This window comes from Nipponia nippon, unplaced genomic scaffold (assembly GCF_047370975.1).
Source record: "Nipponia nippon isolate SJK-2023a ecotype South Korea unplaced genomic scaffold, ASM4737097v1 scaffold_1, whole genome shotgun sequence".
Taxonomy (NCBI): Eukaryota; Metazoa; Chordata; class Aves; order Pelecaniformes; family Threskiornithidae; genus Nipponia; species Nipponia nippon.
Genome location: NW_028262290.1, coordinates 19609350 through 19635598, shown reverse-complemented (window position 1 = coordinate 19635598; position 26249 = coordinate 19609350). Strand labels below are relative to the sequence as shown.

Below are 26249 nucleotides of genomic sequence, written 5' to 3'. Positions count from 1 at the left end.
GCTATCTTCACAACCCGACCTCTCCCAGCGTCCCATGCTTGCAATTTTGCTTTTATGTGTGAATGCAGATGAAGATTATCTTCCAGTTTCTGCTTTAGATGGAAACCTATACTGAAAGGTGTAACCCTTCGCTACACAAATGGTTTTGAAATGGTGCTTAAAATTAAAACCAGCATTGCATATGTTGAGTTTCTCTTATTGAATGCAGGTTCTGCAGGCGTAAGGGTGTCAGTCCCCACCTGAGCAACACCGTATGAGTGCTGCCTTTCAGCTTGGCCACCGCTGTGCCCTGACTCGCTGTGGACTCTATTGGTCCTGGACCAGTAGACTGACTCTCTGGCTTGTCCTCAGATCTGCCTCGTCACCAGAAACCTGCCTGACAGTCTGGACTCTGAGCTGCTCTGGTCCTGGCTGGCAAGGCCTCTGCCCTGCTGCCAGCCATATCATGCTTGGCTCCTTGTCCCTTTGGGGCCTGTTTCCTGATGAAGAGTTGGGGAAATGCAGTTACAGCACCTGTCAGGACATGGGAAGAGGGGAACGAAGGAACCCTATGTGATAGCCGTGCCTCCCCACAAGAGCCATGTTCCTGGCATCCACCTCCTCACTGCCTGAACCAGCAGTACAGAAAACAGCAGCGCGCAGGTTAGCTCTCTGGGCAGAACAGGCAGTCTTTAAGAGAAGATATTTACAGAGAGCAGAAAGAACTGGGTGGTATGGTTTCAAGTTGAAGGGACTTTTGTGTCAGTGCCGCCTTAGAAGTTGACTAGGCCTCCCAGTGAGACAGGGACAAAGCCTCCCTCTACCTCATCTACTGAGTCTGTTGAACGTAACGCAACTGGAGGCACACACCGACCTCTGGAAAATCTTACGTTATTTAACATCTTCCTCCTTCTCTTTTCCGCACATCAGCAGTGAATGAATACACTGTACCCGGGAGCCAACCAGTTAACATGCACAAGCATTTTTTGAAGCATCTGGGTGAAGTGAGACACTGGCAAGACCCGCTGCCAGCGGAGGACACGCCCTGTCAGAAGCTACTTCAGCATATTTTTTAGTAGCTTCCAAATTTAGAGCTCAGCACCTAGCCAACCACATCAGAACACCTTTACAACCACATATGCAGCACATTAAAGACCAACGCTTTTTTATTACAGTTCCCCGAAGTGACAAAGACCTGGCTCAAACCCCGCCGGTGCGAGCCGGCCGCTGTGGCGAGGAGCGGCCGCAGCGAGCGGGGCGCAGCCCACCGCCCAGGGCGGCCTCGGCCAGGCGCGGTGCGGGCCGCGGGAGGGGCGGAGGGCGGGCGAGAGCGAAGGAGGCTGGCGGGGGCGGGCCGCGGGGCAGCCGAGCGCGGTCCCCACAGAGAGGCCACGTCGCCCCGGCCGCCGCCGCCTCCGCAGCCGTTGGCCTCGCAGCCGTTGGCCCAACGGCCCAGGGCGGGAGCGGCGGGCACGGGGGCGAGCGCCGGTTGGCGGCGCGGGGGGAAGAGGCGCGCCCGGAAGGGGCGGGCCCGTCTCCCGGGTGACAGGAGGCCGAGGCGGCGGCGCGGGAGGCGGCGGCGCAGCGGTGCGCGCCCGGCTTTGAATGAGGGGCGGCCGGCGAGGGTGGAGGCTGCGGGAGCGGCCGCCTCGGCCCCTGGAGCCCCGCGCCCCCCGGAGAGCCCTCCCCCGCGGGGCAGGTGAGCGGGGGGGGCCGCTTCCTTCGCCGCCGGGTGTCCGCTTCCGCCTCGGCGCGGCTGGGCAGGGGGCCCGGCCTCGGCGCCTTCCCGCCGCGGGGCCGGCCCTCGCGGTTTTCCCTCAGTAACGCCCCCGCCCCGTTCCCCTCCGTGCTCGGGACGCCCCGGCGCTGTGTGGCCGCCGCCGCACCTGCGCCTCGCCGGCCCTCGCCCAGCGGCGGGCCTGCCCGGCCGTCCCCGGGGAGAGAGAGGCCTGCGGCCGCCTCGTGTCCCTGCCCGGCTGGTCCGGGCCCCTTATGGGGTGGAGGGGGGTTGAAATCTCACGGGCTAGGAAGCACATGAAGTGACTGACGAGTAGGTAGGCAGCGTTTGGGGACTGGGAGGTTTGGCCCTCTCTGGAAAAGGAGCGGCGGGGTGGGGAGTGCGTCCTGTCGGAGCTGGGGGGTTTTAAGCTTTTTTTTGGTGTTTCTAGGGGCTCTGTGGAACCACGCTGCCTGGGGTTACCTAGCCTGAAATTTTTCTTTGTTCGTGCTGACTGACACATTGCATAAAAGTTAACGTGAAAGTTGCTTAGTACACCCTTAAAGACTTAAGAATCTCTGACAGGTCATAGAAAACTTAAGTGCTACCATCTGGTTTCAGTGCTGCCTCTAATAACACTCGAGCCTGGGCTGTTCTGTAGAGTGGTGGGGCACTGTTTCATGGTCATGAATTCACAATGTAAGTGCCTCAGTTGCACATCTAATGAAAAATAGTATAGCTTGCTGCTTTATAGTCCTTCTGAATACTCTAGAAATACAGACGTGCCCTGTAGAGATTTCTTTAAGCCATCTTGCACAGCATGTCTTGTAGTGTATCTTGACTGTAAATAGCTGGTGCTTGTCGAGACAGCAGATGTTGCAAGATGATTTTGTGGTAGTAACTGAGAGTGCGTTAATGTGTCATCTCTGGCTTTCCATATAGGTACAGGTAACTTAAGTCCAGGATGACTGATAAGGGCTGGAACAGAACTGGGGTCTCTTAAACCCCGGTTCTGTGTCTGAGAACTTCTCCAGTGCTGCGAAGTCAGTTACATGAATTAGTGCATTATGTCAAAGACTTCTTGCAAATGTGAACTAAGTTGTAGTGTAGTATGGGATTGAGTGACTTCAGTCTTTGTTCTGCCTGCTGCTTTTCAGAAGGCAGTAGCACACAGACATAAGGAATTGTCAAAGAATGACTCTGATTAGTCAGTGAACGTAAACTTTCTATTTTAGCAAACGTTGCCTTGAAAAATAGAACTTATTCTAATTCAGAACAGAAAGCTTAAGAGTTCACATTAACAAGATTGGAACTATATCAGTTTCTTGGAGAGGAAGGGGTAAGATGAGGTGGTATTACTATAGAAGTTTTATGGCTCTAGGAGTAGCATGTTTAAAAAAAAGTTGAAACTCCATATGTCGTATAAGAGAGTGTTGGGTGTCTAGGAATAACTTAGGAATCGTCAGCATGCACCAATTTTTACTGCCTTTAGTTAGAGAGACAAACATTCCTTCTTGAATTTTATCTTCTGTAGCTCCTGATAGTGGTGAAATTTCTTCCTGGATTTGAGCACCTTGGATGACTTATCTGACGCTCCCATAAATCATAGGCAGAGTAGCCTTCTCTCCCAGCTACCTCACAGCTGCCTAGTTAGGGTACTTGCACTGAAAGTTGGAGCATTAGTGTTGAAACTATAGTGCCTATTACAGACATCCCCTGACCACCTACCTATAGTTGGATAGAGGAGATGCCTCCGAATCTTCCCTTTGGATTCCACTCCTCTCTCTAATGCCATAGTAGCATGGCTTTAAGGTTCAGTCATGCTGCCATTTAATGTATCCATTTGTCAAACTCAGTGGTAAAGACATTGACGTGATAAGTTTTTTCTTCCTCCTCCAGTGTTCCCAGTATTAAGCTTCTATATAAAGTGATGAAAAAAAAAAACAACCAAAAAAACCCCGAACACATAAATCAACCAGGAAGAGGGGATTAGGCTACAGAATCATGGTTGCTCTGTTTGAAATGCAAGGGATGCTGGCTCTGTCTTTCAGTACCTGACTGAATGCTGTTTGTGAATCATTATGTTGCTGCTTTTAAAATACAGAATGTCTGTACATCTTGTAATGTACGTGATTTGGAGGAGGGTGTGCATGCTTGAAAACAAACATTTTTTTTCTAACTCCATCTACTAATCTTCATAAGATTCCATCTCTCTCTAAACCTGCTTGGGCATCTTCAGATTGATGTGGCCACTCTACTTCTGTAAAATTTCATACAGAATGAACTTTTAAGAAATCCTGTCATTACCACTGAAACTTTGGGGTAATCATATGGTACTTGCTCAGTTCAGTGGTGCTTTTGTGGAGTTTTGGTGCTGACACATATAAGCACTCAAAGCCATGTTAGTCTTTTGTACTAGGAAGTAGACTTCTCATTTTGCTTTAGGAGGGTGAGGCTTTTTTTGTGGCTACTCATGTAAATATGTAGTTGGCGGTGAACCTTTCAGTTTCAGACAATTTATTTTTAGTCTTGATTTAGATGCTATCCTTTTGTTATTTACCTAGCTGTGTTTAATATAAGTTAAAGTCACAATTCCCAAGGTGTCTTCATGTATTCCAGAGTCACAGATGAACTGATGTGAAAGAAAGAAAATGTAATCAATTCACAAACCACTGGTAATTCAAGGCAGAAATTCCATTCCTAAGATGGTGATATCTAAAGAAAACCACACGGTACAAATCAGTCAGCATTGTAGGGGAACAGAGGAGAGCAGGATAGGTGCCCTGTAATATGAGTGTTTTGACATCTTTTTCAATGTCAGTAGGAGATGAGTTCACTAGGAGAAAACAAGTCTCTAAAGCAACTTTAGTGCCACAAAGTCACTTTATTTTAGAATCGGCTCTGTCTCTTGAAATATTGTTTAAGTGGCGTTAGTGTGTGCAATTAGGTATGAAAGAGGAAGTGCTTCTCCAGATGACAACGTGCTCATTGTACGGTGATGGCCAGGGAGAGTCTTGCTTATTGCACCATAGTTGACTAACTCAGCTGGACTATGTGTGCTGCAGGCGATTTGCTGGCTAGTGTCAGTGAAGTCAGAGGTGCCAGGAGTTCTAACGAGGCTGCTGCTGCAAGCTGAAAGCAATGTAAAAATGTTTCAGTTCAGTAAACGTCTGAACTTCCTCCCCCCGCCCCCATTTCCTTTATGGATCCATAATATGTTTTTGGCGATAGGTTGCCTCATTCTTCTGACTTGGCTCTAATGTGTTTAACATCTCACTGCTGCCGTGCTTTAATTCTTTCTGTGCTTATCTTACGCGTGAGCAACTGCTGTGACTTTGTACCAATAGAAAGCAGTATGAGCTACACAAGTCAAATCCCAGCTAAATTTGGTGTCCGTTACAAAATTGTTGCATTGACTACTGGAATTAAATTAATTAGGATTTGTGTCCTGATTTATTTACTTATTTATATCTGTTGTAATGGAACTTAAAAGTTCAGCTGACAGTAAGTCTGATAAATGTAATAAATCAGAAGCAATCTCAATAATGGGAGAAGAAAAACTATCCCATTTTACAAATGAGAACCTGAGGCATGAGGCGTGATATGCACAAGGGTGTATCAGGCTGAGAGACAACTCTATCAGATTTTCTGAATTCTAGTCCAGTGTTTCACCTTTGCCTCCATCTGTTAAGAAATGTTCTAGGATTCTTGCTGGAGCGCTACCACTTTGCGCTGTCCTGTATCATGCTCGGCTGCTGGTATAATTGTAGTTCCTTTTGGGACCGATTATCAGGAAAAAGCTTAAGAGAAGAAAAGGAAGAAAGAAGTTGTGGCCCTGCCATTTAGCATGACACTGTTCAGTATTTGTTCCCATTCATGAGATAAAGAAGATACATGGCTGTGCTTCTTTCCGGTACTTGAGAAAGATGGACAACAAGAAAAGAATGAACACTTTGTTTCACTTAACAAGCTTAGTGTAATGGTATCAGGTGAATTAACTTTGCAGTGAACTCAGGAAGTATTAAGGTTCCATGTACATTTTTATTCATACAACTGTTTCAGAATATAAAATTATTTTCCTTTGATAAAATCAATTAATTAAAAAAACACAAAAAACAACAAAAAAACCTAAACACAAAAAAAAACCCCACCCACACAAAAGGCACCAAACAAAACTCAAAACCTTTAGTTTACCTTAAACTTTTCTTTTTGGGTAATGCTGTCCTTAGAGCAACAATGCAAATACTTCAAGTACTGTTTCAGACACTGGGGAGAATGCTTGACTTGTCCTAATCTTGAGCCAATAATTGGTTCAAGATTCTATTTTAAACAGCTTTTAGCATACCGCTAAAATTAATGCCTGTATACTGCTTCATGTCTTAATTAGCAGTATAAAAACTAGATACACTGATGAAAGTACTTTTTAAAGGTGGAGGATTGCTAATATTACTATGGCTAGCTGATAGCATATTGTTGCCAAAACTCTGGTTGTGCATCTGGCAATTTGGAGTGTATAGAGCTGAACTTAATTGGGAAGACTACAATCAAAGTTCAGCGAAGAGGCAGGCAAACCAGTACTTACTGTCTTGAAGGGCCTAGCGCTGCCACAGTTGAAGTGAGACGCAGCTCTAACAAATACGTTATGTGATTGTGTGTGTGTGTCTTTCATCATAACTCTGAGATTTTTTGAATGACACATAGCAAGTGGAGAGGGACAAGTTATCTGATTGTTATGGGGAATGACGATAGCTATTGAAGCCTGCCAAACAGGTGTCCTGGTGATACCGGAACTGTAGTCAGTCATGTATAGGAATGACCTGGGAAAAATGGATTAACTTCTGGTGGCTAACTCTTGTCAGCAGTGGACTTCACAAGCTTGCAAGCCAGGCTTCTTGTGCATTCTGTTCTTTTAGTTGTTTAACTTCATATTGGGAAGTCAATATAGTATATGATTTGAGAGATATAAAAAAAATGGAATTAGTTGAAAAACAGGGATTATATACATACACACACACACATATATACACACACATATACATATATATATGACACACTTGAACATTGTTTTGGTTTTAGTTTTGCACTAATAAATTTCCCAGTCCTTTGAACTTACACACAAATAATATTAAGTCTGCAGAAGTTTGTGAGTAATGGTTGCTTCCTAAACCAACCTTTTCAATCAACAGTTTGTTGATTTTGGGTTTTTTGTTTTGTTTTTTTTTTTTAGTTTAGGATCTGTCTTGGCTGTCCAGTGTGGCAGTTAGGTAGGCTAAACAGTGGGGGAAATGGCTTTACTCTTTCTAACATTGAGTACTTTTCTACTCCTTCCCTCCTGCCCCCCAAGCTGTGAATTCTCATAGAGAAGAGTGGAGTAAGCTTCTAAACAAGCTTCCTTTCAGAAAAGATGTACCTTTATTCTCATTTCAGCAGTTCCCCTGCTCTTCGTACCTCAAATCCCAGGCAGATGGCTTCTAGCTGCCTCTTTTAAAAGTAACAATTTCTTTCACCAATTCAGTGTTAGTTTGCAATAATTTCTATCTTTAGAATAAAGAACTGCACATCTAGTTGCTATCCACTGTTTTTTCACTAACTTCTACTGTTTCTGAATCCTTCAAATTCTTGACTGATGCATTCTCCTGTCACCTAGATATTGTCAAAATTGCTTATTCCAGAAGGTAAGGAAGTGCTTGAGCACAATGTGAAATGAGAGTCCTGTCTTTAAAACTAAAAGCTAAATGTGTTGGATGGTGTCTGCTGTTCTTGCTTCTTTGTGGGAAGTTTGACTGTTCCCTATTGCTGTTGGGTGAAAAGGTCATTTAATACCCATTCTCGTATAAGGTTCTCTACATTTTTAAGTCTCCCATGAAATGAAATTAAGACAACACTAGTGTTGAAGTAGAGGTGAAGTGTGTCCTATGAGGCCTCTCTCCTGAGCTACAGCTTGGTAGTGTGGTCTGTAATTTGGTGGTTACTTACTGACTTAAGCCTTCCATTTTACAGTAAAAGGGCCTGTGTTTAATAGCCACCCTGTATGATTTTTTCAGTAGCAGAAATTCCTTATCTGGACTGTATGCGAAGCAATATTCCAGTACTATATTACTACAGTGTTTAATAGTAGTTACATTATCTAGCAAATGAGCACCAATAAAAAATAAATCTAAGCTCCATGAAGCTCACAAATCCCATTATGTACTTTTTAATAAAATCCTCAGGGCAGTATTGGAGCAGCCTACCTAATGATCCACCTTCCTGACTCTTCCTAACTTAAAGCCTGGAATATAAAAAGTGATTTAAATGCCATAGCATATTTGAAATCAAGCTGTCCTTCCATGGAATACTCATGGCCTGAGGAAAATGTCACAGGGCTGCCTTCTCTTCTCACCAGGAGGTATGTTAAACTTAAAACAGAAAATGTTGTTACAAGTGTAGATGTATATAATGAAAAGCTATTTATGAAGCCTAACCTCTTCTTCTTTACTCTGTAATGTTCACCTGTAGGAGAGAGAAAAGGGATCCTTGAATTACAGCAGGTTATTTTGACTCAGTCTGTACCTATTTGAGGGGATCTGTTGCAATAATGTGGTATACTGAGTATAAATTCTCTAGGTTATCAAACTGACACTGAAAAATAGCTGCCAACATAAGTGGCTTCAGCCAAAGATCAATTTTTTCGTGGCTGGGTTTGCTAGCATGATCCAGTCTGGCTTAGGAATATTGATAGATCTAGGGGTTAACTGGTGCTACAGTTCACACAGGATTAACGGAGTCTTTCTTTGCTGATGATTTTTCAGTGACGCTTGTTCTAAAATAAACAGTGTTTGTTCTTATCATACATTTCCAGCAAAATGGAAACTATATTTAAACGGCCAATTTTGGGTTTTGACTTAATGACTAAATTTATAATTTGTATATGCAAGACTTGCTCAAGCAAACGTGAGCTTCTTACTGATGATTATTCTGTTCTCCTTGCATTGCTGGTGTTCAGTGCCATTGTTAGTTTCTGAAACAGATCAGCTGTACAGTCACTGCAATTGATTGCCTGCACTTCCCCTTTAAAAGTATCTTTGACTGTGACTTGACCTATGGTCATGTGCTGTTTCTTTAAAGGCCATATACATTAGGTACTTGTATTATTTACATCAGTGAAATGTCCTGATAGTAGGCAGGTAGCGTCTTTGCTCCAGGTACCTCTTCTCTTTTCTTGCATTAATATAGTTTCACAGAATGCTCCTTGCTTATGAGCAACTAAGGATATTGGCTTTAAGAAGTGTGTAAAGATGTGTAATCCTCTACATCTAATTTTGTTTTCTTTTGCAGGAAGGGTTTCTCACCATGGCCATAACACAGTTTCGACTCTTTAAAATCTGTACTTGCCTGGCAGCAGTGCTTTCTTTCATTAAAAAGTTAATATGCAGGTAAACATGTCTTATTTAATTTGGTTACCTTTTCTTTTTTTATTACAGGCTCTTATACTTCTTTCCTTCTCCCAACACCCACCCACCACTTTTCCCAGTTCTGATTTTACTAATTGCAAAACAATCAAGACAGATAAAAACTAAGTCAAATTCATTCTTTAATATGTGTATTCCTTCAGAGTTCAAAAGTCTATGTAGTGCAGTTGTGAGTATATTTTGTGGCATGATAGCTCTAATGAGGAGTGTTTTCTAATCAGCTATGACAGGGTTTTAAAATTGCCTTTTAAAAATATCCTGTGTCAAACTTGAAAAAAAATTGTTCTCTGCATTTTCTAGAAGTACTTGGCAAGTGATATTTTGGTTTTTAAGCAGTTCAGTTAATGCAGCATCCTCCGAGTCATCAGTCAGTAGGATTTCGTTATAAATGTAAGTGATTCTCATCCTGCTTTGTCAAGAAGCAGTTGCCTGAAACTTCAGATTGTTCTGCCTATTGAAGTTTCTTTCAGAAGATTGGGGGACAGCAATTAAAGTTCAAGGGTACTGCTTTTGGGTTGGTTTTTTGTGTTTGTTTTTTTTTTTTTTAATGAACAAGACTTATCTTTGCTTACTCTTGTAAGTCATACTTGGTGTTCTTTTGAGTTGTAGGCTGATGAACACAGCAGTGTAGTACCTAGAAGCATTCAAAAAACCCTCAAGAGTTATGGTTATATAATAGTAGAGTTCAATACTACAGTAGCAGAGTACCTGAGGTAGATCTTCTCAGCACTGTGCTGTCATCTGAACTACTGTTGCTTCTTGCCATTCTTGCAGAATGTTGTTTTACATAAACAAATAGCAATCTAGAGAAATGTATTCTCCTTTTGTGTATGATGACTGCTCCTTTGCCAGTGAGGTTAAAGCATATGCAGAATATGTGGTGGACAAAAAATAACTGTTTATTTCTTGTTTGCCTTTACTTATTCCAAGAATAAGAGGAAGCTCTCAACTGGTTGGTAAATTCACTACAGATCTAGTGAAGCTTTAAAAAGATACATTATAATGCTGTGCACAACTATATAGATGTGAACCTTAGTTCTGTGATTCGAATTCCAAATTAAATTAAGAATATTTGCTGTTCAAGTTCTAAAAGAAGTCAAAACACTGAGTTGATCATAGCTTCTATATTATGTGGACCCTTCATCTCTCTAAGTGTTAAGGTAGCTTTTATAAGCAGATAATTATTTAGTAGGTGTAAAGACAGTATTTTCCTCCGTTTTTCAACTTTTGAATGAACTAAGTCCTTGAAGTGAACAGCTGAGGAACTGCTTGGAAGTAAAAAGGAGGAGAACTTTTCTTCTGTGAATAACAGTTAGTTGAAAGAACGAAAATTTAAAATCTTTCACGTAAGCAAGTCAGTGGATCAAATTAGCTCAGTCCCTTAACTACAGATGTTTCTCCTGTTTAATGTCAGCTGCAAAGCATAGCTTGATAAATTTTGTTTTCCTGTAATGCATCCCTGCATATGAGTATGGCTGATAATCAGCAAATGTGATTTAATTAAATGTACATTTTAATTCCATGTATATGAGCTAGTACTTATTTAGATTATTTAATTTATATTAGTTTTTAATTTAAACAGGTGTCTGTAGAGATCATGCATCCCTCTAGCCAGCATAAAGCCTACCTACAGTACTAGTTATCTCTTTAGTTAAGACTTTTTGATAAACAACAGCCTGCCAGAATTCACTGTTTCCAGGAAATAAAAGGTATAAGTATGAAGAGAGGTGAAACTTCATTCTGTTTAAAATCTCTAGTTATCTTCTCCATTTGAGAAGTCTGGATGCTGCTAATTAGTAAGGAGAAACAAACCCAAGACTTCTTGAGGCATTTGGCATTCAGAGCAGTGATCAATATCTGTCTAATGATGGTTGCGAAGCAACTGTTCCTATAAGCATCTTGTTCCCTACGTAGAAAAAGAAGTGGAGATATGTAGCCTTCCTGAGCGATGCCCTGTGTAGCATATTCTTTCCCATGTTGTATGACAGAAACTGTTTCCTCCCACCTTCACCCTTGTCAGTGTAATCATTTTGACTAGATGGATGTTTGTTATAAGCCACTTGCTGGAGTCTTCTAGACCATGTATATTTCCCTGTTTATATAATTGCAGAAGTGATGGCTTAGAACAGTATTGAAGATAGGTATGTTGTACAGGTCTAAAGGAGGATGTTTCTAAGCTTGAGTTTCCTTTAGAGACATCAGTTAAATCTAGTCAGCCAGAACCAGAAGTCTCTAATATGTTTGAGGGAACAATGTTTTCACCTCCTTTACCCCTAAACTATGTTGCTTTTCAGCTTAAAGGACCAGTTTCTAAAGGGAGTAGAGTTAATTATATAAAGCTTGAAAATTTGATAATAGTACCTGATCTTTCCTAAGGAAGAATCTATTGGGCTTAAAGGAGGAAAAATATATCTAATCACTCACCAGCATGCAGCAGAGGTGGTATCGCAAGCAATTCAGCTATTCTGAGTTGATGGTAGAACGTTCTATAATAGTACAACTAATGGATACGAACTCCAAATTCCAAGTTTCCCAGTTGTATTTCCATCAGTAGTAATAAATGAAACTTAACTTCTCCAAGCTGCATAAGGTCAATTACGTGACTGTCTTGCTATAGGAGCTTACACTCCTTGGGGAAAACATGAGTGTGAGCCTGAATTTCTTTCATTCTCTTGTGTTGTAAGGTTTTAAAATATAGCGAATGTGAGCTAAGAATATTTAAATTATTATTGTGATCTTTGAACGCTGTCATTAAGTAAATATCTAGGTGGTTTATTTGGAGTGCACCAGTGTTTGTCTTCAATTAAAATTGATATAGTTGCTGAAATGCTTTTATTGAAACAGTATTCTTTAAGTAAGTAGAAGCATGTATTGAACAGAAGCTGTTGACTTGCATAATCTTGTACTACCTCTGTTTAGACTTTGAAGGAAAAAGTGCTTTAGAGGGGCTTTCAAATCAACCAGCTCAGAAAGCTATTTGTTAGACACAGCTTAACATCTAAGACAAGTTGAAAGATTTCTCGGCTTACAGTAGAAATGGTTATCTTTGAACAAATGTAGATCGATAGTGTTTGCTTCATAAGCACTGACAATCTAAGAATTGTAACTGACTATGCAAATAACTGAGTTAATTTGTCCATTTTCATATTTCTTAGAGTTGCTGCTTCTCTATTTCCACTGCAGTTTGAAAAGCAAATTGCACTTTGAAATTCTTGTGAATACTGCTTTAAATTCATTATGAAATTCCTTTGTTTAGCAGACTTTTGCTGGCAGTAGTTAATATTAAGGTAGTTTAAGCACTTAATGTTTTAGCCATGACTATTTTCAGTAGTGCTGTTCTCAGACTTCCTTTTTGTTTTTTTTAAACGTAGTGCTCATATTTTCAGAGCTTGGAGGAATCCTACATTTTTCTTTCAGGTCTGGAAGAGGGCGAAAGTTAAGTGGAGATGAAATAACTTTGCCAACCACAGTGGATTATTCCTCTGTTCCTAAACAGGTAATTGCTTAAGTGGTAGGTGACTTAATCACTCTGTTAAGTCGTTATCTATTATACCAGTCCTACAACAGGATTGGTATATATCTTAGAAAGATGTAATGTTATTATATATGCTATATAATATTAAGTATATATCTTAGCAAGATACAAGAAGACAAGTTTTTACTTGCAGCCAATATTAACTTGTACCATATGCTTCTATTCAGGCAGAAGTAGAAGACTGGTCTTCATGGGATGAAGATGCACCTACCAGTGTGAAGATTGAAGGTGGCAATGGTAATGTGGCTGCTCAGCAAAATCCTTTGGAACAAACGGAACCTGATTATTTCAAAGATATGACACCAACTATAAGAAAAACTCAAAAAGTAGGTATTGCACTTTCAACTATACTTATGGAGGGTTTTCCTTGCTTCGAAATAGGGTATAAGTAAATTGGCAACTTCTGGTAAAATTAAGCTGTCCTATTGAAATGAGAATAGGTGCCTATGTCTAGTCTAACACAGCCAATAAAGAATATTGACTCTTTGAGATCTTACCAAACGTGATGCTAGTTCATGTTTACATCTCTAGTCTTAATATTATTGTAAACTAATGAAGAATTTCATAGTCTGAAGGCTCTGGGAAGTATATTGTGAGAACCCTCGAGTCACTTTAATTCTGAAAATGGAACCACTGCACTAAGATACTTGTGGCCATTATTTGAACAGAGATCAAATGTGTCCTGCTTTACTGAAGTTTGAGTTAGCAGCACTGCTGTTTCAGAAAACAATGGTTACTCGTTTCACCAAGTTATATTGTGGAGGCTGGAATTAGGGAGCTGATATTTCAAAATAGCTTGCTCTTCAAGTATCTATTTTTATTATGGGGACAAGACAGAAGGGCATATCCATAAAAGCATCAACACTGTAAATAAATGCTGATTAAACTTCTGGTAATTGCAAGTTTTGTTTCTATGTGGAAATCTTTCAGCTGGGTACTTACAGGGCTTTGAGTCAATTGGAAAACCCTTTTCACAACGAAGGCAGTCAAACACTGGAACGGGTTACCAGAGAGGCTGTGCAGGCTCCGTCTCTGGAAGTATTCAAGACCAAAGTGGATAAGCCCTGAGTACCTCCATCAGCCTCAGAGCTGGCAGTGCTTGAGGAGGAGGTTGGGTTACAGACCTCCCGAGGCCCTTCCAACTTGAATCTTCCTGTGCTCCTATGAACTGGAGATGATACTGGGTCAGTTTTCTGTACATTCAGGTTCTGCAGTATTCTGTAGACTAAATTCTTCTAAGGATTTTGATCTCCCAAAATCTAGGTGGCAGAGGAGGACTAGGAGAGAGGTAGATTTCTTCTTTGTATCTAACAACATTTTCTGCCTAATAGATTGAGCTTCAGGTACAGAACAAAACCTGAGAAGAGTCCATGCTGTGTGAATACTGTATACTGGGTTTAGTTTAAACGTATCTCTAAGGATGACTGCAGGCACCATAAAGAACATTCCTGCTAACTTGGCTTTGTTACTACCCTTAAATATGAATTTGCATTTGTATTTTCACTGAATCTGGGCTCAATATGAACCCCAAGATCTGAGGTGGAATCTATTTGTGTTACCGCTCATATCTACAATGTCTGGAAATGGAACTTCTGTTAAATAACAGAGTTTGTCGTTGCCAAGTAAGATGGTCTAGTCCGGTTTCCTTTTTGGCATTGGTACTAGCATTTGTACAGTCAATGGAACTGTGAATCTACCTCTCTTGAAATTAGTAGAGACTTAAAGTAGGCTAAATGAAATAAGTGAGTAAGTTGATATCTTGAGGTCAAGACAAGGAAGGGATATGTGATCTTAGCAACCATGTTAAATTTGCTAATAAGCCTTTTAGAAGAAGCATTAGTGCATGTTTTTCAGCCAAATCAGTATAGAGCTTTACCAGCTGATGTGATAGTGAATTACATTTTAACTCTCCTTGTGGTCTACACCCTCCTGGAAGAGACTTAGCCATGGTCTCCACTTGGACAAGAGCCATCGCCAGAAGGGATGTGGCGACGCAGACGGAGCTCCCACTAAAACATGCAGCTGCCCAGGTCTCTGGCTGTAGGGAGTGCCAGAGCCTTGCTCTGGTGGTGGAGGGCTGCCGACACAACGCCTGCGTGAGGTGCAAGCAGGTGGAGGATCTGCTCAGCATGGTGGCAGAGCTGAAAGAAGAAGTAGCAAGACTGAGGAGTATCAGAGAGTGCGAGAGGGAGATAAACTGGTGGAGCCACTCCCTACCATGCCTGAGACGAGCACGGCAGGTGGAAGTGTCAAGAGAAGGAGAGGATCCCTTACCCTCTTGCCACCAGGCAGAAAGAGGGGACCTAAGAGATGGAGGGGGATGGAAACAGATCCCTGCTCCGTGCAGCAGGCAAATTCTCTCCTGGCCTACCTCGCCCTCCCAGGTGCCCTTACACAATAGGTACGAGGCTCTGGAACTCGAGGGCCAGCAGGATGAAGATGCAGACAGTGATCCATCCAGGAGGTTGACCAAGGGGAACCAGTCAGCCCCACACATTACAACGGCCACTGGTAAAAAAAAAAAAAAAGGGGTAATTGTCATAGGCAACTCCCTTCTGAGGGGAACATAGGGCCTGATATGCCAACCGGACCCATCCCATAGGGAAGTCTGCTGCCTCCCTGGGGCAAGGATAAGAGACATTACTAGGAAGCTCCCTAGGCTGGTAAAATCATCTGATTATTATCCACTATTGGTTGTTCAGGTTGGCGGTAATGAGGTAGCTGATAGAGGCATAAAGACAATCAAAAGGGACTTTAGAGAACTGGGGCGATTTACTTGAAGGATCAGGAGTGCAGGTGGTGTTTTCCTCCATCCCTTCAGTAGCCAGGAGGCATATGGAAAGGAACAGGAAGATCCATCTCATTAATGCGTGGCTCAGAGGCTGGTGCCAGCGGTGGAATTTTGGGTTTTTCAGTCATGGGGCAGTTGACATGGCACCAGGCCTACTCGAGACAGATGGGGTTCACTTATCTCAACGGGGGAAAAGGATTCTGGCTCAAGAGTTAGCAGGCCTCATTGAGAGAGTTTTAAACTAGATGCGAAGAGGGAAGGGGATAAAACCAGGCTTGCTAAGGATGAGCCTAGGGGTGGCACGCCTGTGTTGGAGAAGAGGTCAATAGCCCAACTGAAGTGCATTTACCCAATGCACGCAGCATGGGCAATAAGCAGGAGGAGCTGGAAGCCACTGCGCAGCAAGAAAACTATGATGTGGTCTCCATCACGGAAACATGGTGGGATGACTCACACAACTGGAGTGCTGCAATGGATGGCTACAAGGTCTTTAGAAGGGATAGGCAAGGAAGGAGAGGTGATGGGGTAGCCTTGTACGTTAGAGAGTGTTTTGATTGTCTAGAGCTCAATGAATGTAATGATAAGGCTGAGTGCTTATGGGTAAAGATCAGAGGGAAGGCTAATAAGGTAGATATAGACCACCCAACCAGGATGAGGAAACAGAGGAAGTATTCTACAAGCGGTTGGCTGAAGTCTCACAATCTCTAGCCGTTGTTCTCGTGGGAGACTTCAACTTACCAGATATCTGCTGGAAATACAACACAGCAGAGAGAAAGCAGTCTCGGAGGTTCCTGGAGTGTGTGGGAGATAACTTCCTGACGCAGCTGGTAAGCCAGCCAACCAGGGGAGGTGCCCCGCTGGACCTGCTGTTTATGAACAGAGAAGGCCTGGTGGGTGATGTGGTGGTCAGAGGCTGTCTTGGGCTCAGCAACCATGAAATGATAGTTTTCAGTTCTTGGAGGAGTAAGGAGGGGGGTCATCAAAACCGCTACCCTGAACTTTAGAAGGGCAGACTTTGGATTGTCTAGGAGTCTGGTTAGCAGAGTCCGTTGGGAGGCAGTCCTGAAGGGCAAGGGAGTCCAGGAAGGCTGTATGTTATTCAAGGAGGAAGTCTCAAAGGCACAGGAGCAGGCCATCCCCGTGTGCCGTAAGTTGAGCAGGTGGGGGCGAAGACCGGCCTGGCTGAATAGAGAGCTTTGGCTGGAACTCAGGAAAAAAAGGAGAGCTTACCACCTTTGGAAGAAGGGGCAGGCAACTCAGGAGGACTACAAGGATGTTGTGAGGTTATGCAGGGAGAAGATTAGAAAGGCGAAGGTGCAGCTGGAACTTAAACTGGCCACCGCTGTTAAAGATAACAAAAAATGTTTCTACAAATATATCAGCGACAAAAGGAGGGCCAGGGAGAATCTCCCTCCTTTGTTGGATGCGAAGGGATACGTTGCCACGAAGGATGAGGAGAAGGCTAAGGTACTTAATGCCTTCTTTGCCTCAGTCTTTAATAGTCAAGCTAGTCATCCTCAGGGTTTTTGGGCCCCTGAGCTGGGAGATGGAGATAGGATGCAGAATGAAGTCCCCGTTGTCGAAGAGGTGGCAGTCACCGACCTGCTCCTCCACCTGGATGCCCACAAGTCCATGGGGCCAGATGGGATCCACCCGAGGATCCTGAGGGAGCTGGCAGAGGAGCTTTCCAAGCCACTCTCCATCATTTATCAGCAGTCCTGGTCAACCGGGGAGGTCCCAGATGACTGGAAGTTAGCAAATGTGACACCCCTCTACAAGAAGGGTCGGAAGGAGGATCCGGGGAACTACAGGCCTGTCAGCCTGATCTCAGTGCTGGGAAAGGTCATGGAGCAGATCATCTTGAGTGCCATTATGCAGCACGTGCGGGACAACTGGGTGATCAGGCTCAGCCAGCCTGGGTTTATGAAAGGGAGGTCCTGCTTCACTAACCTGGTCTCCTTCTATGAAAAGGTGACCTGCTTAGTAGATGAGGGGAAGGCTGTGGATGTTGTCTACTTGGACTTTAGTAAGGCCTTTGATGCTGTCTCCCACAGCATTCTCCTGGAGAAGCTGGCTGCTCATGGCTTGGATAAGTGCACTCTGTGCTGGGTTAAAAACTGGCTGGACGGCCGAGCCCAGAGAGTGGTGGTGAATGGAGTCAAATCCAGTTGGTGGCCGGTCACAAGGCGTGTTCCCCAGGGCTCAGTGTTGGGGCTGGTCCTGTTCAATATCTTTATTGATGATCTGGATGAGGGGATCGAGTGCACCCTCAGTAAGTTTGCAGGTGACACCAAGTTGGGTGGAAGTGTCGATCTGCTGGAGGGCAGGAAGGCCCTGCAGAGGGACCTGGACAGGCTGGATCGTTGGGCTGGGGCCAACTGCATGAGATTCAACAAGGCTAAGTGCTGAGTCCTGCACTTGGGTCACAACAACCCCATGCAACGCTACAGGCTGGGGGAGGAGTGGCTGGAGAGCTGTCTGGCAGAAAAGGACCTGGGGGGGTTGGTTGACAGCCGCCTGAACATGAGCCAGCAGTGTGCTCAGGTGGCCAAGAAGGCCAATGGCATCCTGGCTTGTATCAGGAATTGTGTGGCCAGCAGGACCAGGGAGGTGGTAGTGCCCCATACTCAGCACTGGTGAGGCTGCACCTCGAGTACTGTGTTCAGTTTTGGGCCCCTCACTGCAAGAAGGACATGGAGGTGCTGGAGTGTGTCCAAAGAAGGGCAACAAAGCTGGTGAAGGGTCTAGAGCACAAGTCTTCTGAGGAGCGGCTGAGGGAGCTGGGGTTGTTTAGTCTGGAGAAGAGGAGGCTGAGGGGAGACCTTATTGCTCTCTACAAGTACCTGAAAGGAGGTTGTAGCGAGGTGGGGGTTGGTCTCTTCTCCCAAGTAACAAGTGATAGGACGAGAGGAAATGGCCTTAAGCTGTGCCAGGGGAAGTTTAGGTTGGATATTAGAAGAAACTTCTTCACCAAAAGGGTTGTCACGTATTGGAACAGGCTGCCCAGGGCAGTGGTTGAGTCTCCATCCCTGGAGGTATTTAAAAGAAGGGTAGACGTGGTGCTTAAGGACATGGTTTAGTGGTGAACTTGGCAGTGATAGGTTAACGGCTGGACTCGATGATCTTAAGGGTCTTTTCCAACCTTAACGATTCTATGATTCTATTGAAACTTAAATTGTCTGCACAGATACACTATTAAAGTAGCTAAGAGAGCTTATGTTCCAAAGCAGTATAGCTGTGCAGACGGTGCTGTCCTCAAGAGTAGTACCTTACAGTGACCTATCATGGAAGCAGGATTTCTCCAAGGAATATATCATGTAATTGGTAGCTTATATGAGTACTGGGAGATGTGGCTATTTGATCTGTAATTCTTTGTGCCCTTTCTCTGTCTTGATACAGTCATAGGTCTCCATGTGACTTAAGAAAAAGCTAGTTGGGGGAGGAGGGAGTTCTTGTGCCTTTTGCATTTAGCTTCTCTCACTTACCAGTTTATTTAGCTGTACAGCTTCCAGAACCTGAGCAGGTATGAGATATGGTGTGGTGTTGTGTAGCTGTGCCTTCGCAGGCACAGAATTGTATGATCATAAAGGAATCTGTGCAGTGCTTTGACTCACCACTTATCATTCTTTTTTTTGAATGTTTTCAGATAGTTATTAAAAAACGAGAGCCTTTAAATTTTGGGATTCCAGAGGGAAACACAGGATTTTCTAGCAGATTAGCAGCTACACAAGATATTCCCTTTATTCACCAGTCTGTAAGTATGCTCTAAGTATTGATTTTGTATTTGACAGTTAAATGACTGTTCTGTAGGAGAAGGAATAGTCTGCCTAAGGTGTGCATTGTGGGGAGCAAGAGGAATAGTTGTGGAATAACGTGAATTGTTTTAAAATTGAGTATTTGGTTCAAAGCAATGCAGTAATTAATCTAATTTGAACTGATTTATTCTCCTGAGAAACTTAACATATCAGTGATAAAAAGGTAAGAAGCTTCAAATGCTTGTATACTTGCAAATCTTTTAAAGTAATGCACTATACATTTTTTTGGGTTCTACCCAGTAAATTCCTAGCAAAAGAGTAGAAGTTGTTTGTTTGTTTGTTTGTTTGTTTGTTTTTTCTTGAAAGCACCTTTGTTTTATTATCTTGGACCCATTTTTACCTTTCTGCTTCTCCTTTCCTTTCTGTAGGAGTTGTATTCTAACAGTCTCCTAACTTTTGCTCTTTAGCCTTTGAAAATAGTCTAGTTACCTAACAGCCTGGCTGTTTAGAGGGAGGTGCTCCTTCTCTCTCTTCCCCTTTGCCTTCTTTAACGGTGCTTCTGCTTTGATTAACATAGTGCACAAAAGGGTCTAGGCAGAAAGCAGTACAGAATGGTCATGCCACTTCCTTAGACTGTCCATAATGAAAATAATTCAGGAAAGAACTTCTAGTGAGTAAAAGCAGCACTCAGGTGATATTGGACACACAAACATGTGGACGTATGTGTTGGTTTGTCTGTGCAACTTCCAGAAATCTTTTACACTATCTAGTCAATTCATCTGCTCAATTTATCTTCTTCCTAAAAATGCACCCCAGTACTTCCTTCCTTCCTTTGTTACCCACCGATAGAATAAAAAAACCCTCCAATAATTAACTGGAAAAAGTCAGTACTAGAGCAGGGGAAAACGCTTAGACAGTAAGCTGAGAAGTACTGTTGTATCTCAAGTATTTCTGGAAGTCTGAGTCATCAAGGTTAAAAATAAGTGTTTTATCTAATTTTTCCATGTGCTTAGAGCTTCTCTTTTGTTTCAGCCTGAACTGGGAGACTTGGATACTTGGCAGGAAAATACTAATGCCTGGGAAGAAGAGGAAGATGCTGCGTGGCAGGCAGAAGAAGTTCTTAGGTAACTGAAAATAATGTAACACTGTGTAACTTTTACATGTACGAGAATCAAATACAGGTTCGTTTGTTGTAACGCCTTCCTGATAAGTGCTAAGAATTGTTAAACAGTTCTTTAGACAAATTATGCATCTAATCTCTCTGTAGCTGGTACTTGGCAGAATACATTTTGGATCTAATCAATTTAGTAGATGAGAGAGTAGGGGAAATCTGAGAATCACTGGAACGTTAGAACAACACATTAACCCTCCCTGCCCCCCAAAAAACCCCAGCAATGCCCCCCCAAACCCAACAATTTATTATGTACAAATAACATGTTTCAACTTGATTAAGTAAAATACCACTGGATGTCGTTATAAAAAGAATCATAACCATGTACTGTAAAGTAAAAAATAGTTCACAATAGAAGGTGAAGTGATAAGTATGTTCGTGGAATCCCTGTAGGAGCCATGCTTTTCTAGCTAACTTAGCTAAACTAGCTGGTAAGGCTTGAATGTAAAATCAGCGTCTTGCACAAAATGAGCGTGAATATTTAATCTGTTCCATTTGTGTTCTTTTTTTCCTCTTAAGAACACGTGGAAGGAATAGGAAGGGTAAAGAGATGGAGATTGAGTTTAAGCTAATCACATGCAATGATTTGAATTGGCAGTGACTTATGTTAATCTGGTTCATTTCAAGGTTTTATCAAACTTTAACTGATTGCTACATCATCAGACAACCTGTCTCAGGTGGCTCCAGCTTCCTGAACTGCTCTCATTCTACTCACAAAGTTACCAATACATGACTTCAGTGGGACAATAGTGATAATATGAAATAAGGACATGATATATTCAAAAATCATTCTAGAACTGTGAATCTTTAAAGGGAAAAAAGGTATTTTTGCAAAAAAAGGATTCTGGCCAACTATTGTAATATTTAGGAAAATTTACTTTTTTCAACCAGTAGAATAAGACAAGAGGGAAGTCACCAGCACACTTTTGATGCATTAATGATAGATAATAAATTTAACCAATTCTAATTTTGTCAGTCTTGCTCTGCAGCAGCTTAACATGTGAGAATAGGGCTGTAATGCAAATATTTTTGTAAACTTAATCAGATACCTCTATGTGTACAGTCTGGTCAATATCTTGTGTTTTTTTAACTTGAACACTGGAACTGTTTCAGGTCTTGTCTCTCACTAATATATCACAGAAGTACAAGCTTTGTGATATGAATGATGTGCCTTTGGGCTGTTTTTGTTCCAAGGATAGTACCTTTTCCCGTAAAGAATATCAATAGGCTCAGTAAGGTTTAATCTCTAAAGTGCAGTCTACTGAGACTTAATCTATGATGCACCAGACAAAGAAAATGAAAGACAATGAAAAATACTGCTTTTTTTTTTTGAACTGAGAAATGAAACAACCGCTTTTGCTAATTGCAGAGGCCGCATTGTACTTTATTTAACCCTTGCCACATTCCATTACAGATGTTTTTAGGACTATGAAAAGAAGTGCTCAAACTTTCTGAAGCAGGGACTTGTCTTACACAAATCAGCTACTACAAATAATCTGGTGTGTGCATATGCCATCTTATTTCTGGAGTGTAAAATTTGTGTAGTGGATATTCCCAGGATGGTTAAAGGTATAGTGTCTGCCAATTGTCAGGTTCATACTCTAGAATACTTAGTAAGAGAGATCTCTTACATGGCAATAGCAGTGGGGTTTTCCCATAAACTCAGTTTTTCAAAGTGTCATCTTAATTGAAGCTGTTCGAAAGATTTCAGCCTGACATCTTTGCTATTGAAAGGCTCAAGTGGTTACTTTTCATAGAATTCCTTCCTGGCCCCACTAAAAATTATCTTTACTTGTTTTAGAAGAGATGCATATGTGTGCGAATATTTCAAGTAAATAGAAAGAACATGATCAGAACTGTAACTGTCTGTATTACATGCTGCTTGGCCAGCTATGCATGGCCACCTCGGTACAACTGATGATTGTGTAAGCTGTATCCCAGCTGTGTGAAGTAAAACCTTTGTTTTGTTCATGACACATCCAATTACAATGTTTTTCTGTAATTGAGGAAAGTGCTGGCTGATTTTTAGCAAGATTGATAGGAAATACCTTCTGGGTTTACAGTTTCTCTTGCAGTAGACATCTGCGGCGTAATTAACATCTGACATTTAACATAAAACTTAAGTATAGTACTTGACAGGCCTGGCTCTGTTTTGAACAGACTGTACTAAGGAAGTGATCTGGAGTCTCTTCTTAATGCTAGAAGACTTCATCTTGGTCTACAAAATGATCTGAAGATTTCAGACTGCTAAACGGGGGGCAAAGTCACCATAACCCTCCACAGTGTTAATGTTGACTGTACTCCAGCAGTGCTTATTGAGAATGGAATAAGTGTGCAGAAAAAGTAAGGATCTTCCTTACCTAGCTGTGTCTGGGTACCTGTTGGTGCTCAGTTAGTATTCAGAAGTGTCGTGGACTGGAATAATTTTCTTGTAGTAATGGAGTGCTGATCTATCATGCAAAAATAGGCTGTGGCCTGCTAAATAGCAGAGAAGACTGTATGCTGTGGCCTTCTCTCTGGTGACTTAATGTGTATGCGTAACAGTTGAAATAAGCATGTATAGCAAGCCAAATGCTTCCTGGAATCAAAGCATGCTGAAAGACAATGCTGAGGAATAGGCTGCTAGTGCCTGACAAGTTCCTGTAGTCTGTTTTGTTTTTTTTTTTTTCCCGACTCTCCAGAAGGTTTTGGGCTGGGATGCACTGAAATTTTCCAGTCAGTGATGAATCAGCATAGTGGATGATAAACTGGATTTTCAGTTAACTGAAGTTAGTTAGAACTTGGTTTCTTCTGCAAATTGTAGATACCTGTTTGCACCTTTAGACTTTCTAATACCAATATTTTTTTTTTTCCCCAGTGGGAACAGTTAAGCTAAATGCTGGTGCATTTTTAATTGTGTCGAAGTAAAAGACCAAATGGTATGAAATCATTTTTATTACAGTTATTCAGTATGTGTACAGTAAATAAAAACATGCTGGAATAAGAATGTTTGCTAACAGTGTTCTGATTATAATTAGTGTTCTGCTAACCAATGAGAGAGGTTTAGGTTTTTTGGACATAACTCATGTTAGGAATGCAAAGCAAGATTGATGTCAGGAGGAATGAATACTTTCCTGGTTTAAACAGCTTACATCATTCCATCCAAACTCTGCTGAACTCCTTGCTTTGGAACCCAGAAGAAGTGAGTCAGATATGGCTGTAGTTCATCATAGGCTCTTCCTTTACTGAGAAATGAAACCTTTCTGAGCCTGAAAGGTAGTAACTTTATTCCAGACTTCCTGCATGTTTTCAACATAGAGATCAATGTTTTGAATAATGACCAAGTAAAAGAGCAGTGGAAAGGTAATCACTTTGTGGTAAGCTACTTGTTTATATTTTTTTGGTGACTTCAGTTCCTCTATCTGAGGTGATGGGAAGGTTTCTTCTCACTTGGGCATAACTGAAGTCCAATAAAATTACTCAGCCAGTAGAGGGCATGGAAACCACTTCTCTGTGCAGAAGACTTCTGCATTGTGCGGTTTATAAGGGGAGAAAGAAATACGATCTGCTTTGACTTTCCTCACTTCAGAATTGCAAATGAATAGCAGCATTGCTTAACACCTCATGTGGCTTTTTGGAACTCTGCTGTCTCTTCATGCTGGCTGGTGTACATATAGCTTCTTTCCTTCTGCATTAGTTCAGAGGTGTGGGGAATATAAGAAAACCTGCTACTGTAAAGTGACAAATATTATTACTCTGCATATGCTAGGCTGACAGCACTGTCAACTATCCGGCTTTCTGGTGGAAGGTAGAATAGTGGGTCATGATCTCAAAAAAAAGTTTGGGCTACCGTTACCTTGGGAGGTTGATCTTGATGTGACTAATTTCATTCTTCCATGACAGACAGCAGAGCAGCTTAATAGAGTATAGGAAAACATCTAGCCATTAAAAATCAATCAAAGGAAACCATGAAGGTGTTAAATAAGTGCAGTCCCTCTCCTGTCCAATACAAAGATAATACGTAGTCTTTATACCTCAAATATTTTTAAGTTTTTTGTGCCCAGTTTGTCCATAGTTGGAATCTACCAGAGAAGGTTGCTTCAGCATAGTTTTTAATTCTGTATGTTTACACACTTAAGTGGATGTGCACAGGTAATTTAGATATAGCGAAAGTTAAATCCTTACTGCCTTGTCAATTAGAATTCTTTATTCTCTTTTAATAAGCAATTCTTTATTCTTACTGAATCTGTGTTAAATTTCACCTTTTCAAGTTAATGAAGCTTCATTTTTATTTTTAAAGTCCTCTTGCAAGCAACTTAGCAAATTTTTCATATCTAATAAACTGAATCCAAAGCAGGAGTGACCTCCTTACACTATTCTATTACTACTTATGCAGTACAGGAGAGAGCTGCAATGTGCCGCTTGGAGTATGGATCCTTGTTGCCCTGGCACCACTCAGTGATGTGTTCTATCTGAAGTGAGGGAATAAAATAAGTGGATTTTTGTTTTGGTTTTGTCCTTAGCTCTAGTCAGCTATGTATTTGTTGAAATTAGAAGCCTATTTCGGTAGACAGATTCTTTGAGCTAGCAGATAGTGATGTCGGGTTTTATAGCAGTGATAAGAAATAATGCTGAAAGGATATACAACTAAAGACTTTTTAATTAATTTTTTTAATTTCCTTAAAGGCTATTGCTTATATTTGTAATGAACAATAGAGTACAACACAGATCCTGAACATATGAAAGGGAATATTAGAAGTTATCATCTCATCTGTTCATGAGGAAAATGTTTGTTGCACTTGCATTACAAAGAGGATAGCTACTGATGCCTCTGCTGAGGGAAAGGAGGGCACACAAGTCAGTGTTCTAGACAAGTCGAACTGTTTTGGTCTGAATTTGAAAAGACAGGTAATCTGGCTACTCAAAACATTAGATAGATTCCCACCCCCCAAATAGCTCTAGGCCTTATAACTGTTTTACAGTCTCACTGATTCACTGACTCTGAAGCTTTGAGAATTGAGTGGCTTTTAGATTGTAAAATATTTGAACAAATGTTGCTGCCTAAGACTAGATTAATCTGAAAAAAGGACTTCAGCACAATAAAAGAATAACTGTTCTGAGCCTAACTGCAGTAGACTGAAGCTCTGTTTTATTAGTTATAATAACCTGTGTATTGACAGGAATTTAAGGTACAACTATGCTGAAAATTGGATTCCTGTTATTTAACAATTCATATTTTCTTTAATTACAGGCAACAGAAGATAGCAGAAAGGGAAAAAAGAGCAGCAGAACAACAACGAAAGAAAATGGAGAAAGAGGCCCAAAGGCTAATGAAAAAGGAACAAAACAAAATTGGTGTAAAACTGTCCTAACAGAAACCAGGCATCAATGGCAGTGCCAGTGAAAAAGAGAATTTCAGCTCTACAACATACATATTGGTATTGATTTAAGTATTTCTAGGACTTCAACACACTGCTTGGTTTCAATGCATTCTTCAGGTCATCTTGGAAGCCAGGATTCTCCCAAAATACCTTGAACTACTAGTAGATGGTTCTTAAAGGAGAAAAAAACCCACAGAAAATCATGCCTTGATGGAATTATGTTTCCTGCAATAGTTCTATTCCAGCACCCTTCTTTGCAGCAAAAGTGATTGAGCAAGGATGTTAATTAAAAGACACTCGCAATGAACAGCTCAAGCCTAGAGAAAAGAATGTAAATATTCAGTGGTGGGAAATCTACTCTATTGTCTGTGCTTACCTGAAACATGTAATTAAACAATTTTAAAGAACCCTTTGCTTCCTTCCTGATAAAGAATGTCTGCTTTTGCCTTTGTATAGAAGTATTTATAAATACTTCACGGTTTTCCATGGG

General features: G+C 41.7%; 1 protein-coding gene across 3 annotated transcripts; it reads left to right on the top strand.

Annotated features, from left to right (window-relative positions):
- The first annotated feature begins 1504 nt into the window (after nt 1-1504).
- EBAG9 (estrogen receptor binding site associated antigen 9) lies at nt 1505-26166 on the top strand. Of its 3 annotated transcripts, none has more exons than XM_087734842.1 (8): nt 1505-1678; nt 7909-8084; nt 9014-9111; nt 12565-12643; nt 12850-13008; nt 19120-19227; nt 20261-20352; nt 25630-26166. In XM_087734842.1, exons 3-8 carry the CDS (start codon nt 9029-9031, stop codon nt 25748-25750), a joined length of 642 nt encoding a protein of 213 aa, XP_087590968.1. In that variant the 5' UTR covers nt 1505-1678; nt 7909-8084; nt 9014-9028; the 3' UTR covers nt 25751-26166. The 3 variants fall into 3 exon arrangements, with proteins under 3 accessions (XP_087590968.1, XP_087590958.1, XP_087590976.1); XM_087734850.1 differs by lacking the exon at nt 1505-1678 and adding an exon at nt 1887-2033; XM_087734832.1 differs by lacking the exon at nt 7909-8084.
- Nucleotides 26167-26249: the final 83 nt, after the last annotated feature.